A 20,112-nucleotide genomic window follows, 5' to 3' on the forward strand; every position below is an offset into this window, starting at 1 on the left:
GAGCCTGCAGAGATGACAAGCAGGCCGTTCCCAACGTGAGGTCGCCATTGATGGACGGGCATCTAACTGAGATACTGGGTACCTCATCCATCTCCCACACTGGACTGACCTCCTGAGGCCATTGCCTGTGTGAGGGCTTGCAGGTCCAAGCACAACCCCAGGAACGCCTGATTCTGCCCCTGGAGTTGCCTTTCCACGAGAGTCGCCACCCTCTGTGGAGGAGGCAGTGCACTTGCCAATGAGGGTCAACGTAGTGCTCATGCTTGGCATGGACTCTTCCACAACAGAGACCATGGCACGCAGACCCTCATGGATCTCCGCCAAATCCTCCCGCACATCCCGCTGGACATCCTGCATCTGCCGCCTAATGGACGTCTCCAAAGGCTCATCATCTGCCGTCGACTCAACATCATCTTGATCTCCAACAGCCCTCTGATTGCCGGTGCCCTGGGCACTCTTTGCCTCTGCCTGCACCTGAAGAGGGAGAAATGCCCTCGCTGCTATGCACCGACCTTCTAGCTGATGATCTAATGCCCACCGAGGTGCTGGTATCTGCACTGGCACCTGGTTCAGAGAGGGGGTGTGATGCAGGTGCATCTAAAGCCCAGTGGCCCTCTGGCATCAGGCGTGGCTTTTCAGGGTCCAGCATTCGAGGGTGAGCTGGTGATACTAGGGGAGAACAACGACATGTCATTAGTTTAAGTCACCACACTGTCACTGTGCATGCCAGGCACCCTGGTGAGACAATGGAGATCTACGTCATGGCTCCATCATTTTTAAATGATCAATGGGGACTCCAGGTTTGAGGCTCCCATTAATGATGAGACTAGACAAGAATGTTTGCACAATCTGACACAACTCTGTGCGCTGCACTCTTACCTTCATCACGACCGGCTGACCGAGGTGGGTAGCGGCACTTGACCTTGTCCAACAGGTACGAGGTACTTGCTCCCTGTGTGGATGAGGAACAGGGCTGTAGGGAGGATGAGCCAGCTGACCATGGCACCGTGGCACAGGAGGCCATTCAAGAGGGGGGAGCAAAAAGACAAGTAGTAGTTGTAGGGGATTCTATAATTAGGGGAATTGACAGCATCCTTTGTAAGCAGGATCGAGAGTCCCGCATGGTATGTTGCCTGCCCGGTGCTAGGGTGAGGGACATCTCTGACCGGCTTGAAAGGATATTGGAGAGGGAGGGGGAAGATCCAGTTGTTGTGGTCCACATCGGGACAAATAACATAGGTAAGACTAGGAAAGAGGACCTGTTTATCAGGAACTAGGAACAAAAAGAACAGGTCCTCAAGCGTTATAATCTCTGGATTACTACCCGAGCCACGTGCAAATTGGCATAGGGACACGAGAATAAGGGAAGTAAACGCGTGGCTAAAGGAGTGGTGTGGGAAAGAGGGATTCCATTTCACGGGGCACTAGCATCAGTATTGGAACAGGAGGGATCTGTAACTTTGGGACGGTCTCCACCTGAACCGATCTGGGACCAATGATCTAGCAAAAAGGGTAAATAGGGTGGTCAACAGGACTTGAAACTAGAAAGTGGGGGTGGAGGGAAGGATAAAGCTCCAAGAAGTATGACTAATGGGAAACAAAGCAGCAGGTTAGTGTGTGGGAGGTGGATTCAACTTCATGGAAAATTATGAAAAAACTGAAAAGAAAGGAGAGCCTAGGAGAGACTATTAAAGTCTCCAGAACACAAAATAGGACAGAGTGTTTGGAAAGGGCTAGGAATCTAACTTCAAGCACATCAGAAAGGCACGACAATGAGAAAAGGGATGGGAAATACAGGACTGAAGGTATTGTATCTGAATGCACGCAGTATACAGAATAAGGTAAATGAGCTTGTGGCGCAGATTGAAATTGGCACGTATGATGTGGTGGGCATCACGGAGACATGGCTGCAAGGGGATCAGGACTGGGAGCTAAATATCCAAGGATATACATCCTATCGAAAAGATAGGCAGGTTTGCAGAGGGGGTGGGGTTGCTTTGTTGGTAAGAATTGAAATTAACTCGATAGCAAGAAACGACATAGGGTCAGATGATGTAGAATCTATGTGGGTAGTTGAGGAACCGCAAAGGTAGAAAAACCATAATGGGAGTTATGTACAGGCCTCCGAACAGTAGTCAGGATGTGAGGCACAAGATACACCAGGAGATAGAAAAGGCGTGTAAGAAAAGCAAGGTTACGGTGACCATGGGAGATTTCAATATGCAGGTAGACTGGGAAAATCAGGTTGGTACTGGATCCCAAGAAAAGGAATTTGTGGAATGTCTACAAGATGGCTTTTTGGAGCAGCTTGTGGTGGAGCCCACTAGGGAACAGGCAATTCTAGATTTAGTGATGTGTAATGAGGCAGATTTGATAAGGGAGCTTAAGGTGAAGGAACCCTTAGGAGGAAGTGACCATAATATGATAGAATTTACCCTGCAATTTGAGAGGAAAAAGCTGGAATCAGATGTAACAGTATTACAGTTGAATAAGGGCAACTACAGAGGCATGAGGGAGGAGCTGGCCAGAATTGACTGGGAGATGAGCCTAGCAGGAAAGACAGTGGAACAGCAATGGCAGGAGTTTCTGGGAGTAATTTGGGAGACACAGCAAAAATTCATCCCTAGGAAGAAGAAGCATACTAAAGGGAGGACGAGGCAACCATGGCTGACAAGAGAAGTCAGGGACAGCATAAAAGCTAAAGAGAAAGCATACAATGCAGCGAAGAGCAGTGGGAAACCAGGGGATTGGGAAGCCTACAAAGACCAACAGAGGACAACTAAAAAAGAAATAAGGAGGGAGAAGATTATATATGAGGGTAAACTAGCCAGTAATATAAAAGAAGATTGCAAGAGTTTTTTTAGATATATAAAGGGTAAGAGAGAGGCAAAAATGGACATTGGGCCACTGGAAAATGACGCTGGAGAAGTAGTAGTGGGGAACAAAGAAATGGTGGAGGAACTGAATAGGTACTTTGCGTCAGTCTTCACGGTGGAAGACACGAGTAACATCCCCAAAGTTCAAGAGAGTCAGGGGAGGCAGAGGTGAGTATGGTGGCCATTACCAAGGAGAAGGTGCTAGGAAAACTGAAAGGTCTGAAGGTGGATAAATCACCTGGACCAGGTGGATTACACCCCAGAGTTCTGAAGGAGATAGCTGAAGAGATAGTGGAGGCGTTAGTGGTGATCTTTCAGGAATCACTGGAGTCAGGGAGGGTCCCAGAGGACTGGAAAATTGCTAATGTAACCCCCCTGTTTAAGAAGGGAGTGATCCAAAAGACGAGAAATTACAGGCCGATTAGCCTGACCTTGGTCTTTGGTAAGATTTTGGAGTCCATTATTAAGAATGAGATTTCAGAATACTTGGAAGTGCGTGGTAAAATCGGGCAAAGTCAGCATGGTTTCATCAAGGGGAGGTCATGCCTGACAAATCTGCTTGAATTCTTTGAGGAGGTAACGAGTGGGTTAGACAAAGGAGAGCCAATGGATGTTATCTACTTGGACTTCCAGAAAGCCTTTGACAAGGTGCCGCACCGAAGGCTGCTCAGGAAGATAATAGCCCATGGTGTTAGAGGCAAGGTACTAGCATGGATAGAAGATTGGCTGTTTGTCAGGAGGCAAAGGGGGTCCTGCTCAGGATGGCGTCCCTTGACTAGTGGAGTTCCGCAGGGGTCAGTGTTGGGACCACAACTTTTCACTTTATACATTAATGATCCAGATGAAGGAACTGAGGGCATCTTGGCTAAGTTTGCAGATGATACAAATATAGGTGGAGGGACAGATAGTATTGAGGAGGCGGGGAGGCTGCAGAAGGATTTGGACAGGTTAGGAGAATGGGCAAAGAAGTGGCAGATGGAATACAACGTGGGCAAGTGTAAGGTCATGCACTTTGGTAGGAAGAATAGAGGCATAGACTTTTCTAAATGGAGAGAGAATTCAGAAATCTGGAGTGCAAAGGTTGGGAGTCCTAGTTCAGGAGTCTCTTAAGGTTAACTTGCAGGTTGAGTCGGTAGTTAGGGAGGCAAATGTTGGCATTTATTTCGAGAGAATTAGAATATAAAAGCTGCTGAGGCTTTATAAGTCAGACCACATTTAGAATATTGTGAGCAATTTTGAGCCCCGTATCTCAGGAAGGATGTTCTGGCCCTGGAGAGGGTCCAGAGGAGGTTCACGAGAACGATCCCAGCAATGAAGGGCTTAACATATGAGGAACATTTGAGGACTCTGGGTCTATACTCGATGGAGTTTAGAAGGATGAGGGGGGATCTGATTGAAACTTACAGAATACTGAAAGGCCTGGATAGAGTGGACATGGGGAGGATGTTTCCGTTAGTAAGAGAGAATTAGGACCCGAGGGCACAGCCTCAGAGTAAAGGGAAGTCCCTTTAGAACAAAGATGAGGAGAAACTTCTTTAGCCAGAGAGTGGTGAATCTATGGAATTCATTGCCACAGAAGGCTGTGGAGGCCAGGTCATTGAGTGGATTTAAGACCGAGATAGATGGGTTCTTCATTGGTAAAGGGATCAAAGGTTACGGGGAGAAGGCGGGAGAATGGGGTTGAGAAACTTATCAGCCATGATTGAATGGCGGAGCAGAGTCGATGGGCCGAATGGCCTAATCTCTGCTCCTATGTCTTATGGTCTTATGGTCACTCCAGCTCTAAGGCATCCATCTCGTACCTCGTCAGAGTGAGGAGATTTGGGGGAGGCCTCCCCCTGTCTTAGTTCTTTCGTTGGTGTTATGGCTTCTCTTGTGAAATGACAGAGGAGCATTGATTTGTCCACTCTCTACATGCAGCGCCATTGCAACCTGGCTAATCTCAGAGCACAATGGTGAGGGCACTTCACACTTGCTGGAGGTGCAGGCGGAGGCAGAGGGTGCCCAGGGCGCCGGCAGTCGGAGACTGCTGAGGACCAGGAACATGCTCAGTCGGTGGCTGATGATCTGCCTCTGGAGTTGCCCCTGAGGTAGCAGATGCTGGAAGTCCAGCAGGGTGTGTGGGAGAATCTGGCAGAGATCGATGAGGGAATGTGTGCCATGGTGTCCATGCGGAGCATGAGCAATGCAGTGACCCTCATGGCCAAGCGCACTGCCTCCTGCATGGAGAGGGTGGTGGCTCTCGTGGAGAGGCTCCTCCAGGAGCTGAATCAGTGATTCCTGGGGATGAAGTTGGACATGCAAGCCCTCACACTGGCAATGGCCTCAGGTGGTCCCTGTTGGTGTGGGAGATGGATTGGGCAGTAATCCAGCTGGGTGCCCATCCATCAATGATGAGCAGGGAGGTCCAAAGCGACCTGGCACCCGAGCTGCTTGTTGTCCCTGCGAGCTCCTCTCAGAACACTCTGGATGAGTGCAGCAGCTCCTCCGCCCCTCTGTCAGTGACCGTGGCACCTGATGAGGCTGCGGAGACTGGGGAGATGCCAGCCGTTGCCCTGACCACTCCCTCCCAGGCGGGACCAGTTCAGGCTTCATGGGCCAGAGGATGTCCGCCAAGATCATCAAGGCCAACAAGACAGCAGAGTGAGCAGCTGTCTCCAATGCTGGTGCCAACGAGGGGGGAGCACCTAGACGTAGCACCGTCAAGCGAAAACTTAAAGCACCTTAAGCACAACACGGGCTTATCACTGGTGATATTCTTTTCCCCCATTATTATTAGGTGTGTTGGAGAACACCTTTCCACTTAATTTGTTTTATGTATGCCAGGCACCACACCATTAAATGTTTTTGTGTTTAACAAGTCTCTGAGTGCTTCATTAGTTCTGCAGGTGCAGGGTAACCCATGATGTTATGACTGACTTATTTGTCATTGAACTTTATTGAAATGGCACATAGTGCATGTTGTTCACCAAGCAAATATTCCTGTCAGGTGTAGAGTATGGAGCCTGGCATGTGATGGTGGTTCTTTGGTAGGCTAGCTGAATGAGCGTTGGATCAAAGCCTCCCAGGTGTCCCTGCCTCCCTGGAGGTTGTCCAGGTCAGCATCTAACCCCTCAGCGTTCTCCTGACTGTGATCGTCCTCGGACTCACTACTGGACTCATCGTGTGCAGCCAGAGCAGCTGCGTCAACGTCTTCCTCCACTGCGTTCCCCCTTTCCAGTGCCAGAATGTGGAGAGCGCAGCTTGCAGCCACTATCAGTGACACACGATCTGGTGGTATTGTAGTCCATCCCCTGAATGGCCCAGGCATCAGAAGCGCATCTTGAGAAGACCGATGGTTCTCTCTACCACAGCCCTTGTGGAGGCATGACTTCTGTTGTACCACTGCTCGGCCTCTGTTCTTGGATGGCAGAGAGGCATCATGAGCTGCCTTTTGAGGGGATAGCCCTTGTCACCCAGCAGCCATCCATCCAGTCGGGCTGGAGCACTGATGAGCCTTGGTACCTGGGAGTGTCTCAGGATCTAAGCGTCATGGGAGCTGCCAGGTACCTTGCACAGACTTTCGGAATCAGCATCCTGTGATCATACACTATCTGCACGTTCATGGAGTGGAAGCCCTTCCTGTTGACGAAGGCACCGGGCTCACCTGCTGGCGCCTTGATGGCCACATGTGTGCAGTCCATAGCATCCTGGACACGGGGGAAACCAGCAATGGTCGCGAAACCTCTGGCACTGCCTTGCTGGCCTCGGCCGTGCGATAGTGAATGAAACTCAATGCACGTCTGAACAGAACGTCTGTCACCAGCTTGACACAACTGTGGACAGCTGTTTGGGAGACTCCACAAAGAACACCCGCCGACCTCTGGAAAGAGCCGGAGGCATAGAAGTTCAGGGCCATTGTGACCTTCAGCGCCACTGGCATGGGGTGTCCACCCACACTGCTGGGCCTGATCATCTGACAGATGGAAGCCACAGTCTCCCATGAGAGGCGGAGCCTCCTTCGGCATTGCACCTCAGACATATTGAGGTAGCTGCATCGCCGCCTGTAAACGCTGGCAACAGGATAGTGGCATCTTCTGCGGCTCCTTCTGCCTTAGACTTCCTGTTAGCCCTGCGCCCCTTGTGCCTGCGCCTATCCACCCACAGGTGGCTCCCCTGGAGGCTGAATAGGGGCAAACGACCTCCTCGCCTTCTGGCCCTCTCTTCCTCCTCAGAGGAAGCGCCTCCAGCAGAGACCACAATCCAGGGTAAGGGAAGGCTGTCTGATACCTGGAAGGCCCCATGAGGTATGACTCCCCTGGAGTCCTGAACTAAAGCCTCTTATCTCTCTGTCAAAAGCAGCTGTGAAGCGAAATGAAATTGTCCTGTTCACACAAGCAAGCAGCAGCAAGTTATAAACTAAAGTACAAACAAGTCGCAAAAGCAAGCCCACTCACCCCTCTTGCCCATGGCTGAGGTTTTTGAAAATGTGGCCTACTTGCCTGCCCTTTGCACCCGTGTGATGCCCTGAAAATCGCACAGGCTATGTAAAATCACAGACACTTGGTGCCTCAAGGGCCTTAACTGGCCCGTTAATTAATGGCGGGTGCACCTCCATCCTCATAGCACACTCGCCTAGCGAAATATCACAATGGTGCTTGATGACGCCGGGACGCACGCCCGACATCATCGCATGTCATTTTATCTTCTGGCGTGTCGTGCGTGCGCCTGCATGCCGAATGTAAAATTCTGCCCCACGAGCTTTTATTTTCCACAATAACCTTTGATGTGGCACTTTATCAAGTGCCTTTTGAAAATCTAAGTACATCACATTCACTGGTTCCCCTTTGTTCACAGCACATGTTACTTCTACAAAGAATCCAATAAGTTGGTTGAACATGATTCCCTTTCACAAAACCAGGTTGACTCTGCCTGATTACCTTGAATTTATCGAATGCCCTGTTATAACATCTTTAATAATAACATTTTCCTTATGATAGTTGTTAAGCTAACTGACCTATAGTTTCTTGATTTCTTTCTCCTTCCTTTTTTGAATAAAGGAGTTACATTTGCTATTTTCCAATCTAATGAAACCTTCCCTGAATTTAGGGGATTTTGGAAAATTAAAACCAACGCATTAACTATCTTAAAAATAAAATACTGCGGATGTTGGAAATCTGAAACAAAAACAAAAATAGCTGGAAAAACTCAGCAGGTCTGACAGCATCTGCGGAGAGGAATATTGTTAACGTTTCGAGTCCTTATGACTCTTCATCAGTACTAATGAATATTAGAAATGAAGTGAAATATAAGCTGGTTGGGGGTGGGACGGGTAGAGCTGGATAGAGGGCCAGTGATGGGTGGAGGCGAAGAAGAGATTGCCAAAGATGTTGTAGACAGAAGGACAAAGCGGTGTTGATGGTGGTGATATTAGCTAAGGAATGTGCTAATAGGTGACATTAAGGGTAGAAAGCAGGACGAGCAAGTGACAGATAGCCTTAGTGGGGGTGGGGTGAATGGATCGAAATAGGCTAAAAGGTGGAGATACAACAATCTTATCAGCATTAACTATCTTCTTTTAAGACACTAGGATGAAGTCCATCTGGACTCGGGGACATGTCAGTCCGCAGCCCCAATATGCTCAGTACTACTTCTTTGGTGATTGTAATTTTCTTGATTTCCTCCCTTCCAATTCCTGATTTATAGCTATTTCTGGGATGTTACTTGTATCCTCTATAGGGAAAACCAATGCAAAATACCTGTTAATTCATCTGCTATCTCCTTATTTTCCATTATTAATTCCTCAGACTCACTTTCTAAAGGACCAATGCTCACTTTGTTAACTCTTTTCCTTTTTAAATATCTGTAGAAACTCTTACTATCTGTCTTTCTATTTCTAGTTAGCTTTCTCACGTACTCTAATTTTTCTCTTTGAGTCATTTTTTTGCTGTTTTTGTATTCTATCCAACCTTCTGACCTGCCACCCATCTTTGTAAAATTATATACTTTTTCTTTTAGTTTGTTACTACCTTTTACTTTTTTAGTTAACCACAGATGGTGGGTTCTGCCCTCAGAATTTTTCATTCTCATTGGAATGTGTATTCCAATTCTGCGTATTCTGAAATATCCCCTTAAATATCTGGCACTGCATCTCTATTGACCTATTCCTTAACCTACATTGCCAGTTCATTTTCGCTAGCTATGCTTTCATGCCCTCATAATTGCCCTTATTTAAGCTTAAAATATTAGTCTTAGATCCATTCTTTTCTCCCTCAAATGAAATGTTAAATTAAATTATACTATGATCGCTGCTACCTAGGGGTGCCTTCACTATGAGGTCATTAATTAACCCTATCTCATTGCACAATACCAGGTCTAGTGTAGCCTGCTCTCTGGTTGGCTCCAGAGCATGCTGTTCTAAGAAACTATTCTGAAAACATTCTATGAGCTCCTCGTCTACGCTACTTTTGCCCCTCTCATTTTTCCAGTCATATGTAGATTAAAATCTTCCATGATTATCGCCGTACCTTTCTGACAAGCTGCCCATGATTTCTTCCATTATACCCCATCCTACCATGTGGTTACTGTTAGGGGGCCTATACACAACTCCCACAAGTGACTTCTTGCCTTCATTGTTTCTCATCTTTACCCAAACCACTCCCACATCCTGGTTTTCTGAACTTAGGTCATCCTTCTTTATTGTTCTAATACCATCACTAATTAACAGAGACACCACTCCACCTTTTCCTAGCTTCTTGTGCTTCCTAAATGACATTTGCCCTTCAATATTCAGGCCCCAATCTATGTCATTCTGCAGCCATGTCTCTGTAATGGCTTTTAGATCGTACTTGATTATCTTAATTTGCACTATCAGTTCATCTGTTTTGTTTTGAGTGTTACGTGCATTCAGATACATAACCTTAAATTTTGTCCTTTTATTATTTTTGAAACTGCTAGCCTTATCTGCAGATTTACTTTTAGCTTTATATGGCTGGTCCAATTCAGTTTCTGGTCAATGGTAACCCCCAGGATGATGAGAGTTAGGCCACAGCTAGAGTAATGCCTGCAGTACTGGTCACCACATTAGATCTGATCACAATAGAGAGGGTGCTATGGCCATGCATGAGGAAATTGCCAGGACTGGAGAATTTTTAGTTATAAAGACAGAATGGATGGGCTGCTGTTGTTTTCTTTGCAATAGGCGAGGCTAAGGGGATTGAAATAGAGTGTTTAGGAAGGACCTTAGCAAGGAGGGCAATAATTGGGGGCTTAAATTTAAAGTAATTGTGATGCGTTGACATCCATCTGTCTCAGGAGATGATGGACTGAGCCCAGGATGCATGTCACTTCTGGACTGAACATCATCTGTTGTGGCTTTGAGGCCGATTCCTGAGTGGCAGTCCCATCCGCGACTGACACAGAAGATTAGCATTGGCCCGAGGTCGACTGATGTTTTTCCTTCTGGCGGGCTCTCTTTTCCACCATCTGGTCATTTCTTTTACACTCTAGTTTTCTCATGCCCCTTCCTGGCTGTTTGACTCCAGGCACTCCAGTCAGCAACGAGGGCTTCCCACCCATCGACTCCGATCCCAGTCAACTTGAGGTCTTGCTTACAGATGTCCTTGTATCGCAGACGTGGACAACTTGTTGGTCTTGTGCCAATAGAAAGCTTGCCATTAAACATGTCTTTGGGGATGCGGCTATCATCCATTCAGTTCACATGACCCAGCCAACGGAGTCACCACTGACTCAAGGGAGCAAAACATGCTGGGAATCCCTGCATGCTGGTTTACTTCCATACTCGGCACTGTCTCAGCGGGAGATGACCAATATTTGTCTGCAGCAGCAAAAGAGGAAGCTGTTCAGCTGCTTTTCTTGGCTTGCATAAGTTGTCCATGCCTCGCTACTGTAAAGTAGGGTGCTGAGAACACAAGCGTGGTACACACGGACCTTTGTATTTTTAGTTAGTTTGCTGTTGATCCACACTCAACCTCTCAACTTTGGCATGACAGCTGTGGCCTTGGCAATCCTTTTTTTTAAATTAATTCATGTAATGTGGGTATTGCTGGCTGGGCCAGTATTTATTGCCCATCCCTAATTTCCCTTGAGAAGGTGGTGGTGAGCTGCCTTCTTGAACCGCTGCAGTCCATGTGATGTAGGTACACCCACAGTGCTCTTAGGGAGGGAGCTCTAGGATTTTGACCCAGCGGCAGTGAAGGAATGGTGATGTATTTACAAGTCAAGATGGTGTGTGGCTTGGAGGGAAATTCCAGGTGGTGGTGTTCCCATCCACCTGTTGCACTTGTCTTTCTAGGTGGTAGTGGTTGTGGGTTTGAAAGGTGCTTTCGAAGGAGCCTTGGTGAGGTCCTGCAGTGTTATCTTGTAGATGGTACACACTGATACTACTGTACATCAGTGGTGGAGGGAGTGAATGTTTGTGGATAGGGTGCCAATCAAGTGGGCTGCTTTGTCCTGGACCGTGTCGCTACTTGAGTGTTGCTGGAGCTGCACTCATCCAGGCAAGTGGGGAGTATTCCATCACACTCCTGGCTTGTGCTTTGAAGATGGTGGACAGGCTTTGGAGAGTCAGGTAGCTGATGCATTAAGGGGCAGGTTGCTGGCAATTGTTGATCCAACATATGTGAAGCTGTTAACAACCTTCAGAGCCAGGTTGTCAGTGTTGATGGAAGGTGGAGTCTCTATATCTTGGCCGATAACTTTGGTCATCAATGCAATATTTCCAGCCAAAGCTCCTTGCAGGCCTGGGAGAACTGATCTACAAGCTGTTGCAAGTGAACATCAGATTGGGATAGACTGGGACACTTTGGTCTTGATGTGTAGATTTGCCAAGTTGAACAGCTTGCCATCTGTTGCAGGAATTGCTGGAAAGCTGCCCGACAGATGACAGGTTACCTTCTACAGGACTCCACTGCGGATATTGTGTCAGGGTTTACTCCCTGAGCCTTCTTCTCTTTGAAATGCCAACAAGGCAGTGGGGCTATTTACCCATAGCTGGGGGTCTGGCTCCTGGGCACCAAGGCATAACCACACACCAGTGGGCCTGTATACCACACATCTGGGGCCCAGGCCTCTTTTGAGTCCCCTGTAGTTTAGCCTGGGTCTGCAAGGTACCCAGTTTACGTATGTCGCCACAGAGAGGCACCACAAGGGGCTTACTGATGAAGGGGCTATGCAGGAGAGGCTTATGCACTCGGCTCTCTTTTCACAATATTTATACTGCTAGCCAGCAGCGAGAGCTGAAAGCAAGAGGTGACAAGCAGACTGGCCACAATGCACCATCCACTGTGGAAACACACTTGATACATTGCATCAACCGGAGACTGAATGAAAATAAAGTAATTGGCAGATTACAATAGAATTGAGGGGCAGTATTTTCATCAAGGTGGTAGTGTGGGTTTGGAACTCACTGAAAAGGTGACAGAAATCCTCATCACATTAAAAAATACTTGGTTATGCACCTGAAGTGCAGTCAACTATGGGGCTACAAACCAAGAACTGGAAAGTGGGATGAGCCTTGATAGCGTCTCCTGCCAGCACAGATACAGTGGGCTGAATAGTCTCCTTTGTGCCATTAATTTTATATCTTTCTGACAGAGTGTTCTTTTAAAAGTCCTAGATGACCATCCACTGAACCTCCATTTTTACAGAGACTAGATGCTGCAGATAATATGGACAGCAGTGTTTCCTTAGTGCAATGAAACACATGTTATTTGTGTGACTGTGGCATTGGCATCACCCTTTCTAATGTAACCAATAGTGAGGAGCTGAAAACCTTCTTTGCAATAGCCTAATTCAGTTCTCAAATTATCCCAATCCATTTCTGTTGATCTATTTTTAATGAGGTGAAGAAAGCCCTTGCCAGTTCAGCCCCATCCAAAACCTGACATAAGTGAAGAACTGAAGCAGCAATTGAAATCCATGGTTTTCGAGTCCTCATCTCCATATTTGTCAATGTGTCATCAGCAAAAATGAGTATAATTTCAACTACAAGGCACTTTGCAGGTTTCTCTCTGTGTGTCTTCACTGAGGAAGATACAAGAAATCTCCCAGAATTAAAGATCCAAGGAACCAGGGGGAATGAGGAATTGAATGAAATTAGTATTAGTAAGAAGGTTATATTGGAGAAATTAATGGAACTGAAAATTGATAAGTCCCCGGGACCTGATGACCTACATCCCAGAGTGTTGAAAGAGGTAGCTATGGAGATGGTGGATGCATTGGTGATTATCTCCCAAAATTCTATAGATTCTGGAATGGCTCCTGCAGATTGGAAGGTAGTAAATGCCACTCCACTATTTAAGAAGGGAGGGAGAGAGAAAACAGGGAACTACAAACCTGTTAGTCTTACATCTGTAGCAGGGGAAATGCTAGAATCTATTCCAAAGGATCTGGCTAAGTGGACATGTTTAAAAATTTGTAAATGGGCCAGCGTTTATTGCCTATCCATGGTTGCCCTTGAGAAGGTGGTGGTGAGCTGTCTTCTTGAACAGCTGCAGTCCCTGTGGTGTAGGTACACCCACAGTGCTGTTAGGAAGGGAGTTCCAGGATTTTGACCCAGCAACAGTGAAGGTACGGCGATATATTTCCAAGTCAGGCTTGTGAGTGACTTGGAAGGGAACTTCCAGGTGGTGGTATTCCCATCTACCTGCAGTCCTTGTCCTAGAAGGTAATGGTTGTGGGTTTGGAAGGAGTCTAAGGAGCCTTGGTGAATTCCTGCAATGCATCTTGTAGACGGTACACACTGCTACTGCTGTACATCGATGGTTGAGGTTGTGAATATAGGTAGATGGGGTGCCAATCAAGTGGGCTACTTTGTCCTGGATGGTGTTAAGCTTCTTGAGTGTTGCTGGAGCTGCACTCATCCAGGCAAGTAGGCAGTATGCCGTCACACTCCTGACTTGTGCTTTGGGGAGTTAGGAGGTGAGGTACTCATCACAGGATTCCTAGTCTGTTCTTGTAGCCACAGTATTTATATGGCTGGTCCAGTTCAGTTTCTGGTCAATGGTAACCCCTCAGGATGTTGGTAGTGGGGTAGTGGTAATGCCATTGAGCATCAGGGGGCGATGGTTAGATTTTCTCTTGTTGGAGATGGTCATTGCCTGGCACTTGTGTGGCGCAAATGTCACTTGCCACTTGTGAGCCAAGCCTGGATATTGTCCAGGTCTTGCTGCATTTGGACATGGACTGCTCCATTATCTGAGGAGTCACGAACGGTGCTGAACATTGTGCAATCAACAGCAAACATCCCCACATCTGACCTTATGATGGAAGGAAGATCATTGATGAAGCAGCTGAAGATGGTTGGGTCAAGGACACTACCCTGAGGAACTCCTGCAGTAATGTCCTGGATTTGAGATGAGTGACCTCCAACAACCACAACCATCTTCCTTTGTGTTATGTATGTCTCCAAGCATTGGAGAGATTTCCCCCTGATTCCCATTGACTCCATTTTTGCTCGGGCTCCTTGATGCCACACTTGGTCAAATGCAGCCTTGATGTCAAGGGCAGTCACTCTCACCCTATAGAAGGAGTGTAATGAAGGTTCACTAGACTTGTTCCCCGGATGGCAGAACTGTCTAATGAAGAGAGATTGGGGAAACTGGGCCTGTATTCTCTAGAGTTTCGAAGAAAGAGTGGTGATCTCATTGAAACCTACAAAATACTTAAAGGAATAGACAGGGGAATTGCAGGTAAGATGTTTCCCCTGGTTGGAGAGTCTAGAACCAGGGGACACAATTTCAAAATAAGGGGGAAGCCACTTAGGACCGAGTTCAGGAGAAATGTTTTTACTCAGAGGGTTGTGAATCTTTGAAATTCTCTACCCCAGAGGGCTGTGGAAGCTCAGTCACTGAGTATGTTTAATGCAGAGATTGACAGATTTTTAAATACCAATGGCATAAAGGGATATGGGGATAGCGTGGGAAAAAGGCATTGAAGTGGATGATCAGCCATGATCGTATTGAATGGAGGAGCAGACTTGATGGACCGAATGAACTATCCCTGCTCCTATGTTCCAAGCTCTCACATGATCTCTCACTGCAGAATCTCTCTTGTGTCATTTTTAGAAATACCAAGTCTGAAAAAACATATCATCAACATGTATTTGAAAGAAAGAAAGAAAGTGGTGAACGATTATGTGTCTGAGGTGTGGGGAATGCTGCACCTTCTTGGATCGCTCAACAGCAACCAGAATAAACAGGTATTTATAATTATTCCTCAGCAAACAAAAAACCCCAACCATTCCAAATACTCAACCTAGCCCCAAACTTTCTAAACGCCCGACCCTGCTCTGAACTTTCCAAACACACGAACCAGCTCCAAACTTTCCAAACACTCCCTCATCTCCGAACCTTCCAATCACTCACTCTGCTCCAAACTTTCCAAACACTCAATTTGCTCCGAACTTTCCAAACACTCACTCTGCTCCAAAATTTCCAAACACTCCCTTTGCTTCGAATCTAGCAAACACTCACTCCCCCATCCCCACCCCTTTTCCGATCCCCCTTTTTCTAATAATTTATAATTTTTTTTACACTATATTTTTTACTTTTCCTTCCTATTTCAAATTTATTGGACCTATTGTTTCATCTCCACCTTTTAGCCCATTTCGATCCCTTCCCCCCACCCCACCCGCACTAGGGCCATCTGCCACTAGCTTGCTTCCCTTAATGTCCCCATTAGCACGTCCTTTAGATAATATCACCACCATCAACACCCCTTTGCCTTTTATCTGTGACATCTTTGGCAGTCTCTTCTCAGCCTCCACCTATCACTGGCCCCCTATCGAGCTCTCCTGTCCCACCCACTTCTACCAGCTTATATTTGATCTCATTTCTATGTGTCTTATTTCTGATGAAGGGTTATATGGACTCGAAACGTCATCCGTGTCCCTCTCCGCAGATGCTGCCAGACCTGCTGAGTTTTTCCAGGTATTTTTGTTTTTGTTCCAATCATACGACCCTGATCTGAACTTCCCAAACACCCGACCCTGTCCAGAACTTTCCAAACACTCACTTGCTCCGGACATTTCGAGCATTCGACCTTGTCCCAAATTTTCCAAAAAGCTCACTTGGCTCTGAACTTTCTAAACACTGTACCCTGTCCGGAACTTTCCAAACACACCCCTGCTCCAAAATTTCCAATCCCTGGACTCTGTCTGGAATTTTCCAATCACTCGACCCTTTCTCTGAATTTCCTAAAAACTCAACCCTGCCTCGAACTTTCCAAGCACCCAACTCTGCTCCGAACTTTCCAAACAATCAAACCTGCCCGGAACTTTCTAAATGCTCACTCTCCTCAGAGCTTTCCAATCACTGGACCCTGCCTGATACCTTCCAAACATTCACTCTGCTCCGAACATTCCAAACACTTGACCCTTCCACGACCTTTCCAAACACTCAACCCCATCCGGAACTTTCCAAATACTCACTCTGCTCTGAACTTTCCAAACACTGGACCCTTTCTCCAAATGTTCCGAACACTCGACCTTCTCCCGAATTTTTGAAACACTGGACTCTGTCTGGAACTTTTCAAAAACTCGGCCCTTCCCCGCACTTTCCGAAGCCTGAACCCTTTCTCCAAATTTTCCAAACACTTGACCCTGCTCTGGAACTTTCTAAATCCATGACCTAGCCCCAAAGTTTCCAAATACTCACCCTGCTCTGGACTTTCCAAACACTCACTCTGCTCTGAACTTTCCAATTAAGCAACCCTGGTCCGAACTTTCCAAACACACACCCCTGCTCCGAAATTTCCAAACACTCGCCCCTGCTCCAAATTTTCCAAACTCTCGACCCTGCTCCGAACTTACCAATCAAGCGACCATGCTCCGAAATTTCCAAACTCTCGATCCTGCTCCGAAATTTCCAAACGCTCGATCCTGCTCCGAAATTTCCAAATACTCACTCTGCTCCTAAGTTTCAAAAAACTCGACTCTGCTCCGGAACTTTCCAAACACTCAGACCTTGTCCCAAACTTTCTCAATGCTCACTCTGCTCCTAACGTTCCAAACTCACACCACTGCTCTGAAATTTCCAGTCACTGGACTCTGTCTGGAACTTTCCAAACACTCAACCCTTTCTCTGAATTTTCTAAAAACTCAACCCTGCCTCAAACTTTCCAAACACTCGAATCTGCTCCGAACTTTCCGAACAACCAAACCTGTCCAGAACTTTTCAAATGCTCACTCTCCTCAGAGCTTTCAAATCACTGGACCCTGCCTGATACTTTCCAAACACTCACTCTGCTCCGAATTTGAGGAGAGTATGAGAGGAGGACCCTGGGACAAGCAGTCAGCAGCACCTAGAGAATCTAGTCTATCTAGAGGATCTAGCACCTAGTCTATACTCAAGTAGGAGTAATGGTAAAATAAAAGCAAGGAACCCTATTCTATTTAGGTAAGGTATGCCTGGGGAGCTCTGTCCTGTGATTTGCATATCCTGCGCTATGTGGGAAATCCTAGACCATCTTGGCGGTCTGGATGACAATGTATGCAGGAGGTGCCTCTGACTGGGGCAACTTGAGCTCTGGGCTTTGGAGCTTGAGCAGCATCTGGGGGCACTACGGTGCATTTACGAGGCTGAGAGGTTCGTGGATAGCACGTTTCAGGATGTGGTCACCCCGTAGCTTAAAGGAAGTGCAAGCAGAGAGGGAATATGTGACCGCCAGGCAGAAAAGGGGACCAGACAGGTAGTGAGTGAATCCCCCGTGTGCATCTCACTCGCAAACTGTTTTTCGGCCTTGGAAAATGGTGAGAGTGACGGTTCCTCTGTGGAGGCCAAACAGAGCAAAGGCCATGGCACTGTGGGTGGCCCAGCTGCTCAGGGCGGGAAGAAGAAGTGTGGAAGGGCAATAGTGTTAGGGGATTCATTAGTGAGGGATGTAGACAGGTGCGCCTGCAGCTGTATACGTGACTCCAGGATGGTATGTTGCCTCCCGGGCGCCAGGGTCAAGGATGTTACAGAATGGCTGCAGGACATTCTGAAGGGGGAGGGTGAACAGCCAGAGGTCTTGGTCGATGTTGGGACCAATGATATAGGAAGAAAGAGAAATGAGCTCCTGCAAGTAGACTTTAGGGAGTTTGGTAGGAACTTGAAAAGCAGGACTTCAAAGGTAGTAATCTCCGGATTACCCCCAGTGCCACGCAGTAGTGAGTATAGGGACAGAAGGATAGAGCAGATGAATGCATTGCAGGAGAGATGGTGCAGGAGGGAGGGCTTTAGATTCCTGGGGCTTTGGGACCATTTCTGGGGGAGGTGGGACCTGTACAAGTTGGATGCGTTACATCTGAACAGGAACGGGACCAACATCCTCGCGGGGAGGGTTGCTAATGCTGTTGGGGTGGATTTAAACTAAATTGGGAGGGGGAGTGGGTTTATGAAAAGTAGTTCAGAGGAGAGAGAATCTGAGATAGAATTAGAAGTTAAAATGTGAGTAAGTGAGTCTGGAAGGCAGAGGAACATAGGCTAGATACGAAAGAAGGAAGAATTTAGCAAGGTTAAATGGAATATATTTTAATGCAAGGACCCCGAGGAATAAGACAGATGAGCTGAGGGCACAGCTAGGCATGTGGGAGTATGATATCATAGGTATGGCCGAGACTTGGCTAAAAGAAGGGCAGGATTGACAGCTCAGCATTCCGAGTTATAGGGTATACAGAGGAGATGGAGAGGGGAATAGAAGAGGAGGGGGGGTTGCAGTATTGATCAAAGAATCAATTACAGCAGTGAGGAGGGACGATATCTTGGAAGGATCATTAAATGAGGCCATATGGGTAGAAGTAAAAAACAAAAAAGAAGCAAACATGCTGTTGGGAGTGTACTATAGGCTCCAAACAGTCAGAGAGATAGAGGATCAAATATGTAATCAAATTTCAGAGAAGTGTAGGAATAATAAGGCAGTAATAGCAGGGGATTTTAACTACCCAAATATTAACTGGGATAGTTTTACTGTGCAGGTAGGGAGGGAGCAATATTTTTTAAGTTGCATCCAGGAGAACTTTTTTAGCCAGTACATAGAAAGCCCAACAAGGGAGAGGGCAGTTTTGGACCAAATATTCGGAAATTAGCCTGGGCAGGTGGAAGGCGTATCAGTAGGGGAGCATTTTGGAGATAGTGACCATAACTCAGGTAGATTTAGGTTAGTTATGGAAAAGGATCAGGTTGGTCTGGGAATAAAAGTTCTAAATTGGGGAAAGGCTAATTTTACTATGATGAGATGCAATTTGGCCCAAGTGGACTGGGAGCAGCTACTTGCAGATAAAACTGTGTCAGAGCAGTGGGAGGCATTAAAGGAGGAAATAGCGAGAGTACAGGGCAAATATGTTCCAGTAAAGACAAAGGGGGGACCAAATCCAGAGAACCCTGAATGTCAAGGGGCATAAAAGTTAGGATTAAGAATAAAAGAGAAACTTATGGCAGATACCAAGGGCTCAATATGACAGAGTCCTTAGAGGAGAAAATAAAGTGCAAAGGGGAACTTTAAAAGGAAATTAGGAAAGCTAAGAGAGTGCATGAGAAAGCATTGGTGAGTAGAATAAAGGAAAACCCAAAGGGGGTTTTTAAATATATAAAGAGCAAGAGAATAACTAGGGAAAGAGTAGGGCCAATTAGGGACCATAGAGGTAATCTCTGTGTGGACCTGGAAGACATGCGTACAGTCCTTAATGAATACTTTGCATCGGTCTTCACAATGGAAAAGGACGACACGGGTATAGACATCAGGGTGGAGGACTGTGAAATATTAGAGAAAATTAACATAGAGTGAGAGGAAGTACTAGTGGGTTTAACAGCCTTAAAAGTGGATAAATTCACAGGCCTGGATGAGATGTATCCCAGGCTGTTGAGGGAGGCATGGGAAGAGATATCAGAGGCCCTGGCAGTAATTTTCAAATCTTCTCTGGCCACAGGTGAGTTGCCAGAGGACTGGAGGACTGCTAACTTTGTCCCTTTATTAAAAAAGGGAGGAAGGGATAGACCAGGAAATTACAGATCAGTCAGTCTAACCTTGGTGGTGGGGAAGTTACTAGAAAGGATTCTGAGGGACAGAATATATCTGCACTTGGAGGGACACGGGTTAGTCAGGGATAGTCAGCATGGATTTGTTAAGGGGAGGTTGTGTTTGACAAATTTGATCGAATTTTTTAAGGAGGTAACCAGGAGTGTTGATGAGGGTAATGCATCTGATGTGGTCTACACGCACTTTAGCAAGGCTTTTGATAAAGTCCCTCATGGCAGAC

The 20,112-nt window shown here is 46.7% G+C and overlaps 1 protein-coding gene across 3 annotated transcripts in view; it reads left to right on the forward strand.

Annotated features, from left to right (window-relative positions):
* Window positions 1-20,112, forward strand: part of LOC121291867 (nuclear GTPase SLIP-GC-like) — a 168,431-nt gene that overhangs the window by 119,069 nt on the left and 29,250 nt on the right. For all 3 annotated transcript variants that reach the window (XM_041213488.1, XM_041213486.1, XM_041213487.1), the window contains exon 12: window positions 14,942-15,075. In XM_041213488.1, coding sequence (XP_041069422.1) covers window positions 14,942-15,075 — 134 coding nt within the window. The remainder of the gene's footprint in view (window positions 1-14,941; window positions 15,076-20,112) is intronic.

The sequence above is a fragment of the Carcharodon carcharias genome, chromosome 19 (assembly GCF_017639515.1).
Source record: "Carcharodon carcharias isolate sCarCar2 chromosome 19, sCarCar2.pri, whole genome shotgun sequence".
Classification (NCBI taxonomy): Eukaryota; Metazoa; Chordata; class Chondrichthyes; order Lamniformes; family Lamnidae; genus Carcharodon; species Carcharodon carcharias.